Raw genomic sequence first — 19,440 nt, forward strand, 5'->3', positions numbered from 1 at the left:
CTCCGTATTTTTATATATCACATATAAGCAAGCATAAAAAAAGAAGATTCCGATTATAAAACTTTACTTGATTGTATCAAATATCGTCAGTGTAGAAGTGTAAATTTTATAGTCAAAAACAATTCCATTTATCAGTAAAATTTAGATCAAGTCGTGAGATCATGAAAGCAATATATCAGTATATTAATGTCTAAAAGGGGGAATAAACCTGGAAAAGAAGTGGATAATTTGGATTAAAACAAGCTGATAGTATGGTTGTCAAATTGTATGTGTCTTACTGTGAAAAAATAATCGGCACCCGATCTGATTGTGGGAAACAATATACAAATACAAATAATCTGACTCAAATATTGTCAATGAATGATTATGTTCTGTTTTATTTGACCGGTTTTGTGTGTGTTTTAATAGCAGTATAAGTAATCTGATTTGTATACTTGTATACTTATTTAAGAGACTTACATCTATTAAATGTACTATATTACTTTTGTCAAGATTTTTGATTCGTCTAAATTGGGACATAATATATAAGCTATACCAACCGCAGCTATTAAAGTCATTGGTTTTGTTCAGTTATATTTGGATAATTGGCTTTTCGTACACGTATTATATATGTTCGACCTTAAACATCAAACTCCCGGTCGTATACAATAATCCCTACAATACAATACCTTGGGATTCTAAAAAAGGTTAACACTGATAAATTCAAGTGTCTAAAACAAAAATTCCATTAAAGTTATTTTTTATTAAATCAGTCCCAGGCACGGATCCAGCCATTTTGAAAAGGGGGGTTCCAATTTTATATTTTTATATATCACATATTAGCCAGCATAAAAAAAGAAGATTCCGATTATAAAACTTTACTTGATTGTATCGAATATCGTATTAGACTTAATAGTAATATGATGCCAACACAGTGACAAAAATCATTTTTGCTCCCAATTTGTTTAATTATAATCACAAGACAATCATACAATATATTTACTGTTTGGCTGATAAAACAATTCACACTTTATGGTTCATATACACTATTACCAAGGGTACCCATATAGCCACCCCAAATTTGTTTCTCTGGGGGCAGGAATTTGAGGTTGTTTATTTTCTTCTCAATGAAAGAATTCCTCATTCTCTCATGGATTGTCACATTAAGTGGTGTGTACATTTCATTGCCTATGATATCCTCTAAGCTGAATTTATAAATGTCTACATCAAATTTCATTTTGACAAAATGAGCATAATCGTCACGCAATATTCCAACAGATATCAGATTCACAATTACATCTAACTTTCCATCGCCGTCCACATCTCCGATAGCTCCTGGAAATATAAATGTTGAATTTTGGAATCTAATGGGTTACAGGGCGGTGAAGTGTTTCGTAGCTATAGTTCTAGAGAACTATATTAAGTTGCATTTAGGTTATATAATTCACAGAACATATTTGTTTAAATAATTATGTGTTCATTTAAACATTTTTGTAAATAAATTTCATTTCAGCATCAAAATGATATTACAGTACACAATGTATAGTCAGATACTTTCTAAATTTTAATATATACAAGTAAAAGAAGATGTGTGGTATACGGCAACGACACAGCAACCTAACAAAAAAGGAAAAACAGATCTTAACATACGGTCTGCAACACTTTATTTGTGTCTATACAATTGTTTCATAATGTATTTTATAAAGAACTCGAAGAAAATAACCTTTAAGAGATCACGTAAATAATACTGGTCATAATTACTTGGACCTGTCAATTTTTTTTTTTTTTTTTTTTTTTTGCATTTAACAGCTATTGGAAAATATTTGATCTATGCAGCAAGAAATGGCCCAATATTGTAATGATAAATTTCTACTTTTATCTATTTCGGAATTGAAATGACTTAACTTCCAATATCGATGTTCTGTCTATCTTAGGTTATGCGGCTTATAGCAGTACGAAAAACAAATAATAGCGGAGAAGTTTCAAACTGATGTATCTCAAGTGTAAAATTAAAATAACCCTATCAAAAGCTGCGTCTGAAAGCGCTTTCCTGGATTTTCCTTTCCCAGGAACGCTCAAAACCGAACATTTGAAGGCTGGAGATGTATAAATCCTTGAAGGGCTATATGACCATAAGGGAATAAAAAAAGTGTTGCCAAAAGTCGATGTCCTATCATACATATGTTATCAAGTTTGTCTTCATAACGTGAAATATCAGCCAATGAGCACATTTGTATGCTTAATGATATTCATTAGATAGCTGTTTCATTGACGTAAACATAATAACTTTCTTACTGTATTAATGCTTTTGAGTAATTTTACTTTTATTCTTATAAACTGATAATCTAAATTGACCTCATATTTACTTTAATAATCGAAAACAGTTTTTTTTTAATCTGACATTATTTAACGTCGTTAAAAGTTCTTGTTCAGACTTGACTGCGTTGGGTGCAATGGAGCTAATAGTAGCACAATAATGATTTAAAGAATAAAATCATGCTATACCCGTTGTCCTTTCATCTGGTTGTACCATGATACACATTGCACCAGGAGCCTGACGTTTTCCTCTTGTCCATGGAACTTCCAACTCTGTCAGTGTATGGTTATCCCCAAACGTTTTTACAACTTTTTGTACTGACTTACGATCCTCGTCTGTTAATTCTGAAAGAAATCATTACTTTAGATCTTTAAGTATATTTAGTGTATTGACACCACGTGATGGTTCTTCTTTCAAACACTCAGAAACACCCATTTGTCTTCCCAAGGCATCCTTTTCAAATTGCTTCTCTCATTAATTTCTAGCGGTCTCGATCTGCTGTCAGTATTGTGGTCATTAAGATAAACAAACTTTTCAGCTGAATATATTTTTAATTGGTATTGTTGACGTCTGAATATTTAGATGGTATAAAAATCATAAAATTGAAATGCTAAACGAAAAGTAGATTAATTCTATTATTTTTTCGTTCCTCGTTTCCCAAATTAAAAATTCAAGTACAACGTCTTCAAATTCGGAAAAGCGATTCCCCTCTGAGAATTAATAACAAACATACTTTAATAATGCCCCCCCCCTTATAATTAGTACCAATCTTAATATTATCATGTTTCCCATAAGAATTAATAACAATCTTACTATAATAATGTTTTTCTGATCCTTTCTCCCATAATTTAATCGGCGCCTTCATCACTGTCCTGTCCATGGCAAACAATTCAGTTATCATCAAAGTCTGATCAGATTCGCATTCGATGAAGTCCTTTGGGACTGCTCGGCGTCTTCGAGTGAAATGACTTTCTGGTAGTAAAACTCCTGGGGCTTCAAGATTATCATCATCCACAACTGTTTCCTCCAGTTCATTTGGATTTGAGCTACGTCTGTTTATCTAAATCATCAGCATAAACAATTAACGATTTACGAGAAAAGACTAGAACAGTATCAAGTATATCAGTTCCCGATTACATGTGTATTCATAGATATTTGATCTTAGTATGTTTTTGCATCAAATACTAGTAAATGGGACCTCCACAATCATACAAGTGCACCGTTATACTGAACTTAATATCGTAATCCACCACTGTCCTTAAAAGGCCTTGTACTTAGTCTAGCGAGTGACAATAACAAATTCGGTCGATATGTTCTGGTGTTTTAACATTTTAGTTCTGGTGAACTTTGATTTCTTGCATTTGACCAATATATATTTAATTGATGATTTTTTATTGTTTTGTTTACATGGAACTTCAACCCTATATGCATTTATTTACTTACAACTCTTTGAGCTCCTGTAGCTCCATGAATTGCTGCTTGATTTAATGCGCCATCACCTTTACGACCTTGCATGCGGAAAAGAAATACATCCCTGTGATAACTACTAGTTCTAGCCACCAGATCTGATGACACATCATATCTGTGACTGGTGGTATTCCATAATACGACACCATCCTTTCCATCAATGACAATCACCTTTTAAAATGGTAACAAAATGTTTTCAAATTTACCAATATTTATCCAGTTTCTCTTAGGATACTGTAAGTTTAAGTATATTTTTTGTATAAGGTTTTGGAAACCGACAAATATGCATGAAACGATGCTTATTTTTAAACACGTAATCAGCAATCTTAATAATCATCGCAAAAGGACTAAAGAAATTTCTAAAAATACAAAACAGGTTGTTTATGAAAATTATGTTATAAAATCAAAATGGTGAACATAACATTACTCACACCAAATTTTAATACAACATATCGTATTTCGCCAATAAATGTCTCTTTGCTGAAACTCGAGAGCGAAAAGGGGAACATTTCGTTCTATAAAACGACATGAACTTAATTAACTCACACAGAATGAAAATTGTGTTCTGACACTATATTGTTACGAATTATATAAAAAAGTAGGCTAAAATGTAGAGCATGATTTTGCTGTCAATATATATTTCATTATATTCAAAATAGCATTGATGCATCACACTTTTTGTGATTACGATAAACTATTTTCCGATGAATTGATGAAATTAACCTAAAATACGATCTAAAAATTTGTGTATCTAGTTATTGTACATTAAACAGTTCTTTACAATGTTTTCTGATGCTACTATCTATAAACATAGCATTTTGTTGTAGAAATCGACCACTTCTGTATGTTTTCACTGCTTATAAGCGATCGGACGCATTTGACCTCCTATAGGAGACTATATTTACCCCATATTTCAATAACTTTCTACTAAATAGAAATATTAAGCCGATCTCAACAGGAATAGGCATCCTTGTATAAACATTGAAATATAAGTGCGTAAACAATCAAAACTGCACGAAATGAAAATAAAATTCTATAATAGATAACTTGGATTTCTGAATTAATCTTACATCAGTGCTATTGTAGTAAGGCCAGGCTCCTCCACTCCAGTGTAACATAAAATCTAGTGTATCATCATCGTTAAAATATCCCGGAGCAGGGGAACTAAAATGAATGAAATACGATATAATCTATGACCACATATAGTTAAAAGGAGGAGAAAAAAACTCGTGGAGCAATCAAAAACAATAATTCAAAGAATACATACAACGCCATGGTCAAAAGAAAACCGATGAAAGGACAAACAAGAGTCAACACTACATAGAAAATGAAATTGAGCAACACTAATCTCACCAAAAGTTGGGAGTGAACGTAGGTGCTGCGAAATGGTCACTAGTTAAGGCTTCACTGGTGAGTCAACCATCATGTTGATCATGGCAAGTAAACATTCGGTTATAAATCGCATACAGTTATATCACAATCGAGGATGAAAGACGAGATTGGGGTTACAAGTTTAATAGTTCCGTGGTCATCTGAGACACTTATATATAATAACAAATCAACCAAATTATGGTGTATTCTATTAAACTTTCGTGGTTCAATAGCTTCCTAGTAAGCAGCAATCGTCTATCAAGGAAATGCACTAGCATGTCGTTTTAATAATTAGATAGATATTCCTTTTGCAGGCGTTGCTGGAATGTTGCTTTACAGAAATATAGATATGGAAAGTTCACAATTAAAAAATCTAGATTTTCTCTTTTGACGTGAATGTTAGTTCTCAACCATTCCTTATTGTCAATTACTAGGTAACGTCAATATATGAAGCAGACTTAACTGTAGCTTTTATTTCAAGCTAAATGGGAAAGATGCGATCCAAATAGTCACCAAATATGAATTATTTAGTGAGAGGATATAATCTTTCAAGCCGAAAATGAAGTTGAAAGATAATGCTAGCTTGTTTTCAGTCTTCTGTAGAAGCTCATATATGAAGTTTCTCTCATAGAAAAGAAGGGAGGAGCACAATTGGTTCCAACAGGAATGCACAGTTAGTTAGGAATACCGTCGATGATGATCAACTGATATGTCTTGCACCGAATTGAGTTCATACGATTCTCTTGATTTTTCTCTATTGGATTGTATGTTCTTAAAGCAAAGATATACGAGTTTGAGCATCGGTAAAGTGCTGTTAAACCTCTTAATTAACCTCTCATAAGTCAAACGGATTTCATCGTACAGGTAATATTTTAGATTTTTATCACTTTTTTTCTATATGGAATTTAAACGCATGAGTTTTCCAAGGAAGATGTACTTTTGTCGCCTGTCGTCTCCGGATTAAATAACAGGAAAAGCTACATCGGAGTTTTCGTATAGCAAATAAACAAAAAACACTTAGTTCAAAGTGCATGACCTGTAGAACAGTATGTGCAGGTTTTGTTGGATTCTGCCAAGGTGTTTTCAAGTATATTCAGATATACAAACTGATAAAACCAAAAAATGTTATGTTAATGTTTTGGTATGAAAACCCCCTTAAATAATGCAGATAGAAAATACATGTGAAGATGGTAGCTGTTTTGGCTGAATTTTCCATTATAGATAAATAGGTTTATCATAAATTTCGATGTCCCTTTGTTAACCTATGGATGTTAGTCAGACAATATGAACCTGTAAGATTCTTTGCCCTCAAATTTAATCTTCCATAAAACATCCAATGTTTCTCCGTCAAAAAGAATCATTGTTCCGTCAAATGCCGACATAAGAATATCCTTCACTCCATCTTTATTTATATCTACAAGAACTGGTGGAACCATGACACCATTTTCTTCTGATCTGAAATATATATAGAATTTTTTTTATTTAACCTTAATGATCACCAAAAGAGAGGTGACAGATATCAAAGGGATATTCAAACTCATAAGTTTAAAACAAACTGACAATGCCATGCATGGTAAAAAATGAAAAATGATCAAAAGACGAACAGTTAGTACGAATAATTTATCTGTACAGTTCTACATATTATTTGTTCATTTAATTAACATGTACAGTCTCTACCTATTTTTTGTTCGTATTATTTACCTGTACAGTTCGATTTCGCCTTTAAAATTAGGTTTCCTATATCCCCACTGTTTATACTTTCCTCCCACGGTTGGTGCTTTGTGACTATGGTCTAGATTGTTTACATATCTGTAGAAGTCTGGCACAGATATAGCAAGGAATAAACCTAAATATAAAAATACTTTGTTACTGAATAATACAGTAAATATCTAAGGCATTACTAAAGCTAAAAGGAGTAGGGAACCTTTTTCACACATTAGCCTAGAAAAGTATTATCAAATATTTAAACGTTAAATGTACGACATAATGTATTATTAATAGAATATGATAAAATAAAGAAAAAAAAACTGTTCAATATCTTTTGGAGAGTGATGGCCGACTTCAAACTAGGATCTATGACAAAATTAATGATTTCGATTTTGCTTTTGCTAACTTTCCTCTTCTTAGTAGTACCATATCCTCTATCTAATCGTATATGGTGTTTACGTATATCGATTGATACGTTACGCGCATGCATGTTCACATTATACGGACTTTATGAGAAGTTGTTCTATTAACGCAAAAAACTCCACAATTTTTATTATGAGTAAGACTGCACCATCACGAATTGGTTCATCGATTATATTATGTACAGTTCAACTCACAAGAAATATATGTTTTTTTCGATTTTTTATCTTGAGACATCAGAATAGTCGTATGATATGCATAAATAAAAATGACCGATTATGTCCTAATCCCTATCATGACATGTTTGACTGAGTTTAGATTCGCATGGCGGGTGATGCATCAAAAGCAGTCGACGCATCCATTCTTTCTCCATTTTGGAGTTTATGCGATTACCTCGGACGTTTTCTCCTGGTTTGTATATTCAAAATAGATTAACAAGTGTTAATTGCAGGTAAACTACTGTTGTCTCTTATCTAAATTGCCAGTTATCCATTTGTTTTTGAGACAAACTAATACTGTAACAGTTTGAGTATGCAAGCTGTTCATTTGACAAAAAAAGGTTATAGTATTATGTCAAACGCTGGAGAAGGGGAGAAAAGGATTGTTAACTTTAAATCTTTTTTTGTGTAAAAGTTTTAAAGTGCACGAACACTACTGGTGCATATTTGAAAATAATTGTATTTCCATTCATTCATACCTCCAACTGTTTCCCCTCCACTGCCATACAATATGTACATTGAACCATCCCTGCGCTGGTGTACAACTGGTGATATATACATTTCCTTATCCTCTGGCATGTCTAAATAACGACCCATTATTTGTCCTGTTGCTCCGTTTATCATAATCAATCGTCCAGAATGGCGTTTATGGGTCTATAAAAATTTTTTATTGTGAATAACAGGACTTATGGACTACACATTAATTAATTTAAATTCATCAAAATCCGAAAAAGAATACAAATAAATTGATATATTATAGGAGAAAATTGGTCAGATATGATAAAGTTTCAATAAAGCGCTATCTCGTCTTATTAAGCAAAATATAAACTCAGCAAGTCCACAATATTTCTTTCCAGTCAACATAAAATATGCTGTTGAATTTTTTTTTTCATTTGAGAGAAACAGCAAAATAGATTGTAGGTAAGGAATGGAAGTGGATAAATGAAAAGGGAAAGGTTTCATAGTACTACCAAGGCCTTTTGTGCTGCTTATGGGATTTTTGGTTATTGAAACTTAAAGTCTGCTCATATACGAATGACGATCACATATCAAATTGGTAAAAGATATTTTAAGCAAAAATCCGACATTAGAACGGAACTTGAAACAAAGAATACACAAAGAAATACAAAAGATTTTTTTTCGAAATGTGACAATGAGGGAAAGTAACTCAACCAAATAACAATACAAAACGAGGTTTCACATGATGAGAATGAAAAATAACAACGGACCTCGTGAAGCAGTACAAAAGTACAAAATGAAAATAATCATTTTTTTTAAATGTAATAAGTATTTAGAAGTGATACGAAGAGTTGCATCCTAAAATATTGCCCTACGTGTCATCTCCTATCTATGAACATTGGTACGAACTGTCCTGATTATCTTACCTCAGCAGGTATAATTGGATCTCCTCCGTGTGATATTACAATTTCATTGATACCATCAAAGTTCATATCAGGTATGGGGGTTGTTGTATATATATTCCAACCTAATCTCAGATTGTCAGGGTTAGACACCCATAGAGTTTTACCTGCAACAAAATATAAAACCATAATTGTTGAATATCAAGACGCAGAACGAATGAGCACCTGCAATATTGAGTGGGTACTTATGGATAGCTCTAGGTTTCCTCATTCCTACGTGTTGGCGTATAAACTACCGATAAACTCACCATAGTTACCTGGATTAAACATTTGTACGCCAGACGCATCAAAAAAATTTAAAAAGGCAAAATAAAGTACGAAGTTAAAGAGCATTGAGGATCCAAAATTCCCCTGTTCTCTTTTATGTTGTTGCAAAAGAAGACTTATTTCTGTCTGTTTTCGTTAATATCATAAATCAGGTGAGCTGTGTTTTCAAAAAGTGTTTCATACCTGTTTTAGGGTCAATTGCTCTAAGATCTTTCAGTCGTCCAGAAACAATACAGTCATCTAATCCATCCTGATTGACATCAACGCCATGACAGTTCATTGCAAAAATCTCTGAATATGTTTTTGTCTGCCACAGTAATTTTCCATCATAACCTCGTAACGCAATCACAGCCCCTGCACATGGTGTTTGCATTCCTAAAATGCATGTAAAATAGAATGATAAATATTCCAAATGTAAGTGTCATATTATAGTCACAAGGACTTATTAACCAGGAATAACATACATTCTGTATTTTGTGCAAACCTTCATACGTTGAAATGTATACTATCAGTGGAGGACCCAGATAGGGTGAGGTCTTTGCAATGACTGTACACGATATCTTGAAATAGTACAAAAAGATAGACGCAATAGTAAAATAAACATGAATAAATGCAAGTAAACAGTAAAACATAGGCATATACAATTGTGGTTAATTGATAAGTGGCTGCTTAAAGTCCACTAGTAAATATTGCATGCAGGACAATACCACATACATATGGTACGAAAATACTTTGAACTGACACGCTGAAACGGGTTTTAAATATGATATCTTACAAGGCCCATGTACCAGGATTTTTTACTCGAAAATATTCCTTGTTAGCAAAGAAGATCTTGTCATGTTTGTGACCAAACTGTTTCATTGTAGATTCCAATATTATTTCAGTACCCTGAATTAGACTAGACTTAGTGATACATAAGTAATAAATATTAACAATAAGATTAAAAGGTCTTACCATGTTTGGAACAAAATTGATCCATTGTAGATTCCAGAACCATTTCAGTTATATCTTTACCAATAGCCAGACCAGTGAGGACATCAAGTAATCCATCACCATCTACATCAACTAATCGGATGCAGGATTCTGAACCTGGAGAATAAATAAATTATCTATTTTATTTCAAAATCATAACTATATTTGTAATTTCTTACTTTAATGTAATGTAGATCTATTCAAATTTTACTCTGTTTTTCACTGGATTTGTATCAAAGAAATAAAATCACTGATCATTTGAAATTTAAAATTTAAAATTAGAAACTACAGAATGAATTGGTCGGTATATAAGTTTTGAAGAACTTTGTTTTCCTATACTTGTATTGAACTAGAACATCAATTGTCCTAAATAGGTGATATCGGTGAATATTCAGTTGGCACTGGAACACACTAATAAAAAACAAAAAGAAAAAACAAACAATTTGTCGCTGTTCTTTAAGTCAATGAAAGCTAGCACAAAACAAAGACGATGCCAATGGGATATAAGAAGCATTCTCTTCAAAATAATTCCGTTGCTGGTCTTTCATTCTTATAGGAACCAACATTTGTATGAAAAAATCACTATGTTTAAGAAATGTACTTAACACTATCGTCAACATAACATGCATCAATCTTGTTCGAGGTATTAGTTTGTTCAAGAATTTTTCAAGACATCTTCATATTCATAGAACAAGTGGTTGTACTTTAAATTTTCATTTCACGTTTTAATCAATCTGTCATGTTCTTCTTTATCAGAGTATTCATGATAATATCAGAAAATGTATAAAAGGCTTGCATATAGAATACCAACAACAAGAAAATTGCTTGATCTATGTAAACGGTTATCTTTATTTTCTTAATGTGACCATGTATGTATACGGGTTATTCATCTTGTTTGTATCTTACCCCAATCTGACAGCTTTAAATGCCAGGGTCTAGACTCTTTTACAATTGAAGGCAGCTTAGGCAGTAGTTGCTTTGGTATATATTTTTGTTTGAACGAATATGGAGTAAAGAATCCAGCCATATATCCAACTCCAAAGAACAAAAGTGACAGAGCTAGCATGACTGCACCTCTTGTAGGTGTACACATGGGATCTTGTTTTCGTGTTGACTGTCGAAAATTATATCCATGTCCGTGTCCATTTTTTAATTTGGTGTGTATAAGTCCTATCTCTGCATCTTCAATTTTTGGCCCTGTTTTGTCTGTTTCTGTTCTCTGTTCGTCTCCAAAATCATCATCTTCGCTTTCACTTCCCATAGGGAGGAGATGATTGTAATCTGAACTTCCATGTTTCCGTCCCCCTAAAGTAATGTCAAGCCGTTAGCATGAAAACTAAATTTTATGAGACAGTTTTGAAAGTAATTCAGTTGTTTTCCATTCGTTCCGTTGTCTGATTTTCCGTTGATAAAGTCTTACGTTTGATAAAGTCAATTTTTATGGTCTTCCCCTTTTGGAATTAACCTTGGAGTTTGGTATGTTTTTAAATATTTTTTTCCACTAAATTGTAATTTTGATTTTATATCTCAATAATGTATAATAAATAAAAACAACAAATGCCGAAACGCTATAATTAAAATTCCACTGTAGATTGACAGTTCACGTGCAGTAGTATGAACTCAACTGAAATAATATAATAAAAAATCCAATTTTTTATTCGTATGATGCACGTTTTTATTATGCCTTGGAATAACGTGACTATATGTTTGGTTTTATAGTCACATGAAGTTAAGTCATTATCTCTTGTTACAAACCTGCTCGTGCAGTTTTCATTGTTATTCAACGCAAAATAATTATCTAAGAGACCTGGGACGATCTCATTTCACAAATGATTTCTATTGTCTACTTATTGTACCTCGAACTTATTTACCCGGTGTAGGTCTTTAAGTTGAGGTTCCATTTACTAAATGTTAATCGGGCATGACTAATTAGATACGCCCTCTTAAAATCAGGGGGTCCGAAATAGGATTGGGAAAACACCCAGTAAAAAACCATAATTTACAATTTTAGAATTTTTTTGATTCAACGTCCTTTTGGTTGCTTTAATATCTCCGATCAATAATCAAACGGCGTTGCAATAGGAATTTATTTACAAAAAAAGTTCAAGCATGTATATCTCATTTACTTATAGTGGCCGTTATTGATTGTAAATTCATGACGTTTTGTTTTTGACATTCGTCTACCGTGGAAGAAAAAAAAGGAAGGAGGGCTAAAAGCTTAACTTACGACTTCGACCATGGTTCAGTTGTATTCTATTACGGCATACGTTTTACCTCAATCGAACGCTCTGCCTTATTGTAAAAAGTGCCACTCTAATATTGTAATCATTTGCTTCAGGTTGATCCACTCGTCGTGAATATGCATTATGCATGACATATTTACCACTGGACATTAATGGAACAATTAATTTATCAACTTCATTTAGTGATGTATAATCATTTGTGTTCAGTTGATAATTGTCTCTAACAGTTTTCCTAATTTTATATATTCAATTTTATTTACATTTGCATTTTTAAGCGTAAATCTTAGCATTTCTTCCATCATTTTTCTCTTTGCATTTAATTTTTTTTTTAACATTAAAAAACGTTGTCGTAGTACACATCAGGGGTTACATTGTATCCTTTCCAGCAAAACTAATAGGAGAGGGGATTAGAACAGAAAAACAATCTTCATTGAGTGGCAATAACTCTTATATTGAAGCGTACAATGGCGACTGTCTCGTCTAGGTGACAACATTTGTTGTTTAAAGTTTATTTATATCTCAACTGGTATAATAGTTGACATAAAAGCAAAAAAGGATAAAAAAAAAGTGACATTAATTCATATAAGGATTCAGCTTATTGTGAGCGTTTCATTTATTTTTTTTTAGATATTGTCTTGCTAATCAGTTTTGTTGATTTTTTTTCATCTACAATTGTCCTGGCAAAAGTGGCAACAAAATGTGTTAAAATCAGCCATGCGACTTATTTGAAAAGATTTAGCCGATTTTTCTTGTTGTTTACTAGATCGTATTTCCCTCTAATGTTTTTAACGTATAGATAGCGTGAAATTCCCACTACACCAGTCATCGGAAATACATTCCTATTTCGATCAGACAAAGCTGCGCATTTATATATCCGATAAGCCAAACGAACGGACCCAAGGCAAAAGTATACTGTGGGACGGGAGAGGTCCAGACATATCAATATCTCTATACCCAAGTAAATCATTTTGTTTTGAATAGAAGGATATAAAGGTATACATTAATGCGACAGCAACCCAAAGACACAGACAAATCAAATATTAAGTTTCAACATTCAGTTTTTATAGAAAGATGCGTTCACAGAATAAAAAGCTCAAAACCGCCCCATGACCAAATAATAGTTATACGGAGTTAATTCAAAAATATTTACCGTCTAATATTATATATCCCAAAAGGCACATTTGATTTGATATTATTTACCGTCAAAGGTATCCCAACAATCACAATAAGTGTTTGGTTGAAAAATTTCACCTGCCCAATTTTAATTTTGATCGGTGAAAATTTAAGAAGTTGTACTATAAACCAGTAGAAGAAAAACACTTCACTGTATAACATAACGGTAAATTAATGATGATAATGGATGACGACCAGCGACAAATAAAATGAATATTCAGGACGATAACATGTAAATATGATATGAGTATTAACCCCGCTTTTTACTAGACTGACACGCTTAGTCGTTTTTTTTAACGTGTAATTTTACAAGATATTAGTTCGCAGTAAGAAAAGTCACCCGACCCGGACACATTTCCGACTCTGAGCCGACCAGTCCGTGCTTTTACTCTATGATGCCCGGTGTTTAGCGTTGAAATAGCAAATACCAATTTTAACGTCTTTGTTTGGCCCGGTCGGGATTCGAACAAACGACCTCCCGCTCTCAAGGCCAACACCCTTACACGAGCCCAACCAGGAGAACGGTAGTACAGAATACCATACCAAAAAAAAAAACCAAGTACAATAAACAAAACAGTTTCACAGAATTCTCACAGTTACTAAAGCGAGCTAAAAGTATCTAACCTAAATTGGATGCGTGAAATGATATTTCAAACTACACGTAAACATCGATGATCGACTTCAGAGAAGAGTTCATGGATCGACGCTCTCGGTAAATTAAAAACTCTTGCACCAATTATTTGTCAATGAGTGGTCCGAATGTGGCCAGCTGTTGCAAGTCTAATTTTTTGTCCTTATTCAATATACCCTCATTTTCCAGTGGCATTTTAAAGTTTCACGTCCAACCTCACTGTTGACCTCCTATTGCACGACCTACCCATTGTATTTAAATCTATTTGTTATAGTGATGAACATACATGAAATATTTGCCACTGGACGTAAAGCAAACAAAAATCAATCAACTTCATAAAATGTTCCATGTACTTAGCACACAAAGACAAGATCTTGTAAAATGCTATAAACTATAACGTACAATTTCCATTTAAATTTTTAAGTTTTTTTTTGTTTTTATTTTTTTTCTTCAATTTATTACATTTACTGACTGCTTATAAAAAAGTTTTAAATACTTTTTACTATGCTTCTTATCTAATGTTTTAATACGATTTATAACATATGATTTTTTGTCAGGCAAGGATAAAACTAAGAAAGGTAGAAGTTTTTTCAGGTGTTTTTGCTTCATTTAGACAAGAAAAGGAAATAACGGATGACTAGAATAAAAGAGTTTGTTTTCATATAATACATTGAACTTGCGAAAATATCTCAACTCAACACGTTTTGATCTGACCAGTGAAACATAGTTGATGCTATATATGTTACAACTAGGTTTTTTAATACGATTTTATTCATTGAAGTTTGCATGCATAGTTTTAATTTTAAAAAAAAACAAAAAAAAGCAAGATCTATTAATTAATTGGACTGAACAGACAACATTAATTATATTACATTCGCATGTAACGTAGTGTTAAAAATTACAGAATCAAAAACAAAATGAACATTTACCGGGTGAATATTGTAAAGGCCTTATACATGTACATCTAGGTCTGTTCGATTAGAAGTTCTGAAACAAGCAGTTTAAAAAGTTAATTGTCGGAAGAATTTACTTACTGTTTTCTAAGATCTGGTCTTTACGAATCTATTTCATGATTACTGACAGATTAAAATCATCAAATATATATAACAAGACGTTTTTGTGCAGAATATTCATTGGTCAGTTATAAATGAGGTCTGTATAGGGTTTTGATTGCCTTATTTACTAAATAAGAAAAAGTTGGATTCAAAAATAAGAATTTACCCCCTAAGTTTGAGAAACTATCATTTGATGTTATTCTAATGCTAACAAATTTATAATAAATAAATAATTAAATGATGTACTGCCATTTAATCGGTTCGGTTCCATTGCAATTTGGTAACTGTTAATTGTACATACCAGTCTGAGTACTGTTTAACTGAACATCTTTAGACTCGTGCAATTCAGGGGAATTAGGTTTCTGCAAGTGCTTTTTGTGTACTTTTCTTATGTTTTTGACGGTTTGTAAGTCAGTAAAAGTTCAATGATTAAGTTAATATTGACACTAAAAGACCTCCTCACAAAAAGGGCTCTTCAAATCACTTCGCCCTTCGGGCTCGGGGATCTGAACATCCTTTTTTGTTCGGAGGTCTTTTAATATCAATATTAACTTATCATTGAACTTTTACTATTACTAAATTAGAAATAATTGCGTAATGACGACATCAAATAGCGACGAAGTTCATTCAAGCGCAATACAACTGAACGAATGATGCAGTGAGGATATATTGTATCAATTATAATTCTGCATTGACCAAACAAAAACAAAAGAAAAAAAAAGCTATCAAGGTACTTTGTAATTTGATAAAATATGAAGTGTAGCTGAATAATATAATCTTACCTGGCATTGTTTGGTATCAAATGTATATCCAGAAGACACTCCAATAATAGTACATTTATTCGTATCGCCGATAAATGTCCAAAATAAAGTAGAGTTCAAGTAAGTAAATTTCGTCAAGATAAGATTGGAAAGATGGACATATCACATAAGCGGCTTACATAGTTAACCTTCGACTTATCTGAAGACTGTCTCCAATTTAATGACAAATATTAATCAGAAGTTCAAATTTTCTTTGTCAAAATTCTTTGTTCAATAATGTTTTCGGACATTATTTTCAATTGTTTGTTTCATTATCAGAAATTATTGTTTATTGACATTTTGTAGTACCATCAGCTTATGTAATATAAAAAAATCATTGTATTTAGTTATATATATTAATGCAGCTAATTAAATTTACAGCTTTAAAATGAAATGAATCAGGTGGTTCTCAGGTATTCAGGTTTATCCAGCTATTTTATTGTTTTTACGTTAATTGCACATTCCCATAAGGATTTCACCATTTGCCATAAGATGCCTCTCTACATGAGCGAAGTTTGGCAAAAGGATATCCTGTCCAGTAACTGAATATGTATTATTATCTTAACCAGTTTCTGGTATCGTGTTATTCTGTCTTATTTTTAAAGTATTTTCGTTGTGTGTTTGTTTACGTCGATTGCTTTGGTATGATGTTGCCTTTTCCTGTTTGTTTTATGTGTCAGAAGTGTTGTATAGTAATGTGTTCTTTTGATTGCTTACAAAAGAGAGGCGAAAGATACCAAAGAGATATTCACACTCATCAAACACAGTGACAATGCCATGGCAAAATACGAAAAACAACAGTAAACAAAACACAACATAGCAAACTACAGACTGACCAACACGAACCTACAGTTTATTAAATTTTGATTGATTGATTGTTGGTTGCTTAACGTCCAGTGGGAAATATTTCATGCATGTTCAGGACGAGAACAAATTAACAATGAATACAATAGGTAGGTCTTCTAATTCAGGCCGTCTGGGATAAGGTCAGGGAAATATCGACTGCCACTGGGAAATGAGGGTAAATTTGATAGGGACAGAAAGGAGTAGGGCCATGAAGGGTTAAAAACGGCCCTGTCTCAGAAATTGACGAAATTACTGCAGGAGGATCACTAACTAGTGTTGTTCATAATTCGACCTCATTAAATCCGTATTCATGTGAAGTTCAATTGAACCCATTAGCTAGAGATGGGTTTCGCATGAACTAGGCGTGTTCAGGTATTAAAAGAAAAAGAATGTCAACATTGGAAGTGAAACAAGGGTAAACCATTTGGTTGACTGATTCGATCTACAAAAACTAATTCTTATACAGGTACAAACGATAATTAACATATTGATTTAACCTATGATATATAATCAAACAGACCTAGAAAAATCCAATTGCACGAGTTTGCTATCTATTTATATCTTTGTTTATGTTTATATCGGGTAAGATGACCGTCGGCAGTCTTCAGAAGGTCGCCTCGATGGTTAATTAGATGGCGTCTAGACTAAAATACACACGAAATGCTGATACATACAATCGAGTCTATGCATCGTAAATTGTTTTTTTAATTTGGATATACGTTTTAGTATGTTATAAGTCGAATATGAGAATTTGAGTCAAATCGGTGAACATGAATTTGACAGCTAATGCCCCTTTAAGTTTTAAACTGAAATTCTGTTTTAAGGTTTTCACAATTGTCAAATTATTCTTAATAAGCTTTTATCTTGTAATCTTAACTAGTCTTGCTCGTGGTTAAAGTGTTCCGGTATTCCACACACAACTATCATTCTTATCTCGAAAAAAGTTCGAGTGTACTTTGTTATCATTTTTATTATCATTTGGTCAAATTAAACAGATTCATGCCTCAATCCGTATGAAAAAAAGAAGATGTGATATCATTGCAAAGAAGACCACTTTAACCAGATACCGAATGATGCGCATGGATTCATTTTAAAACTAATAGAAATCTATGAATATCAGTTTATTATTTGGCGTTGATTGTAACGATATAAGTGTAGTCACTATGTAAGCTGCGTCCATTCAAGTAATGTATTATCTATAACTATAATTAATATACAAGATCAATAATTTTCGTCTTTATATAAAAAGGAGATGTGGTATGATTGCCAATGAGACAACTCTCCACAATGTTTGTTTTCTTTCCAGTGAAATGAAATGTGAACTATTTCTCATTGATATGTTATATTAACCCGTAAAAATGTTTTAAGAGTTTTCAAAAAGTTTGCTTAGTTGCAAAAAGTACGATATAAACAAATAGGTTTCCAAAACATGAGCAAGAGGAATACTGAGATAAACGTCAATGTTACAGCTACCTAACAATGATAAAATTAATATTTTTATTCTTCAACTACACTCTGCTCACTGTCACTTTCGTCCATGTCATGTGGGATAAATGCTGCATCTTCAAGAGAAGCTCCTCAATTCTGGACTCCATGTGTGATATCCAGATTATGTCTTGTATACCCTAGATACTAGAGTCTAGAGGCAATGTGCGCAAATTAACATGTTCTTTTCCGAAATATGCCTCTAACTTGCCGCTGGACGTTAAACAGTCATCCATGATCACGAGACAAACAACTCATGTAGTAAAATGGTGTGTTTCTTTGATAGTCAATCATTATTTTTTTTTTTCCAAAAAATTGAAATAATAGACGCGTAAATATCTTCTCAAAAGGTTTTACAATCTTTAATCATTTATTTAATTATGTTTAAAGCCATTATTGTACTGTAACTTTAGAGGAGATATGATTGATAGTTGTTTGACGAACGTTCAGTGGCAAATACTTCATGCATATTTATGACGGAGAGCAATTTAAAGAATCTATTTCAAACAGTAAAACAAGAAATTGCATGTGGAGTCATTGAACATAAGAGAAAATTATCCAAAAGGATGGGGGGGGGGGGGGGGCAATAAATAATCATAAGACCAATAAAATCATACAACACCATGAACATTTAGAGGCGAAAAAAAAAACAGCAATAAAAATATATAAAAACAGGTAACTACAGATTGAACACGAACCTCGGGCCACCACAAGAAACGAAAAATATCAGAAATATAAAGATATCTCATAGATAATTTATTCATAGTAAGCAGCCATTTTTGTTGGTCGCTTGTAACATAGTCATAATTTAAAAAGGGACCACCAAAAAGGGACCAAATAAACAATTGCTCCTTGTATGCATTCTGACCAATTATGCATATGCTATCCCGCGTGAATATCAGATATTTATTTGAAGTGCTATATGATTTGAAGTGCTATATGATTGTGTCGAATAGTTTTGTTTCATCTTTATTTCAGTTTTCATTGAAAACAAATATTTGTTCTAGTTGAATGTCACGGACAGTATACACCATGCCCTCTCATGGTGTGGTATTTTTATTTTAATTA

General features: G+C 32.6%; 1 protein-coding gene across 1 annotated transcript; it reads right to left on the bottom strand.

The window, feature by feature from the left end:
* Positions 1-926: 926 nt before the first annotated feature.
* On the bottom strand, positions 927-16,111 carry LOC127704521 (protein FAM234B-like). Its single transcript, XM_052208613.1, has 13 exons — positions 16,024-16,111; positions 11,046-11,444; positions 10,122-10,256; positions 9,351-9,542; positions 8,865-9,007; positions 7,959-8,133; positions 6,836-6,980; positions 6,425-6,589; positions 4,834-4,927; positions 3,740-3,934; positions 3,110-3,356; positions 2,485-2,640; positions 927-1,314 (listed from the first exon to the last, which is right to left on the bottom strand). Exons 1-13 carry the CDS (start codon positions 16,028-16,030, stop codon positions 1,010-1,012), a joined length of 2,358 nt encoding a protein of 785 aa, XP_052064573.1. The 5' UTR covers positions 16,031-16,111; the 3' UTR covers positions 927-1,009.
* Positions 16,112-19,440: the final 3,329 nt, after the last annotated feature.

Source organism: Mytilus californianus, unplaced genomic scaffold (assembly GCF_021869535.1).
Source record: "Mytilus californianus isolate M0D057914Y unplaced genomic scaffold, xbMytCali1.0.p SCAF_6, whole genome shotgun sequence".
Lineage (NCBI taxonomy): Eukaryota > Metazoa > Mollusca > Bivalvia > Mytilida > Mytilidae > Mytilus > Mytilus californianus.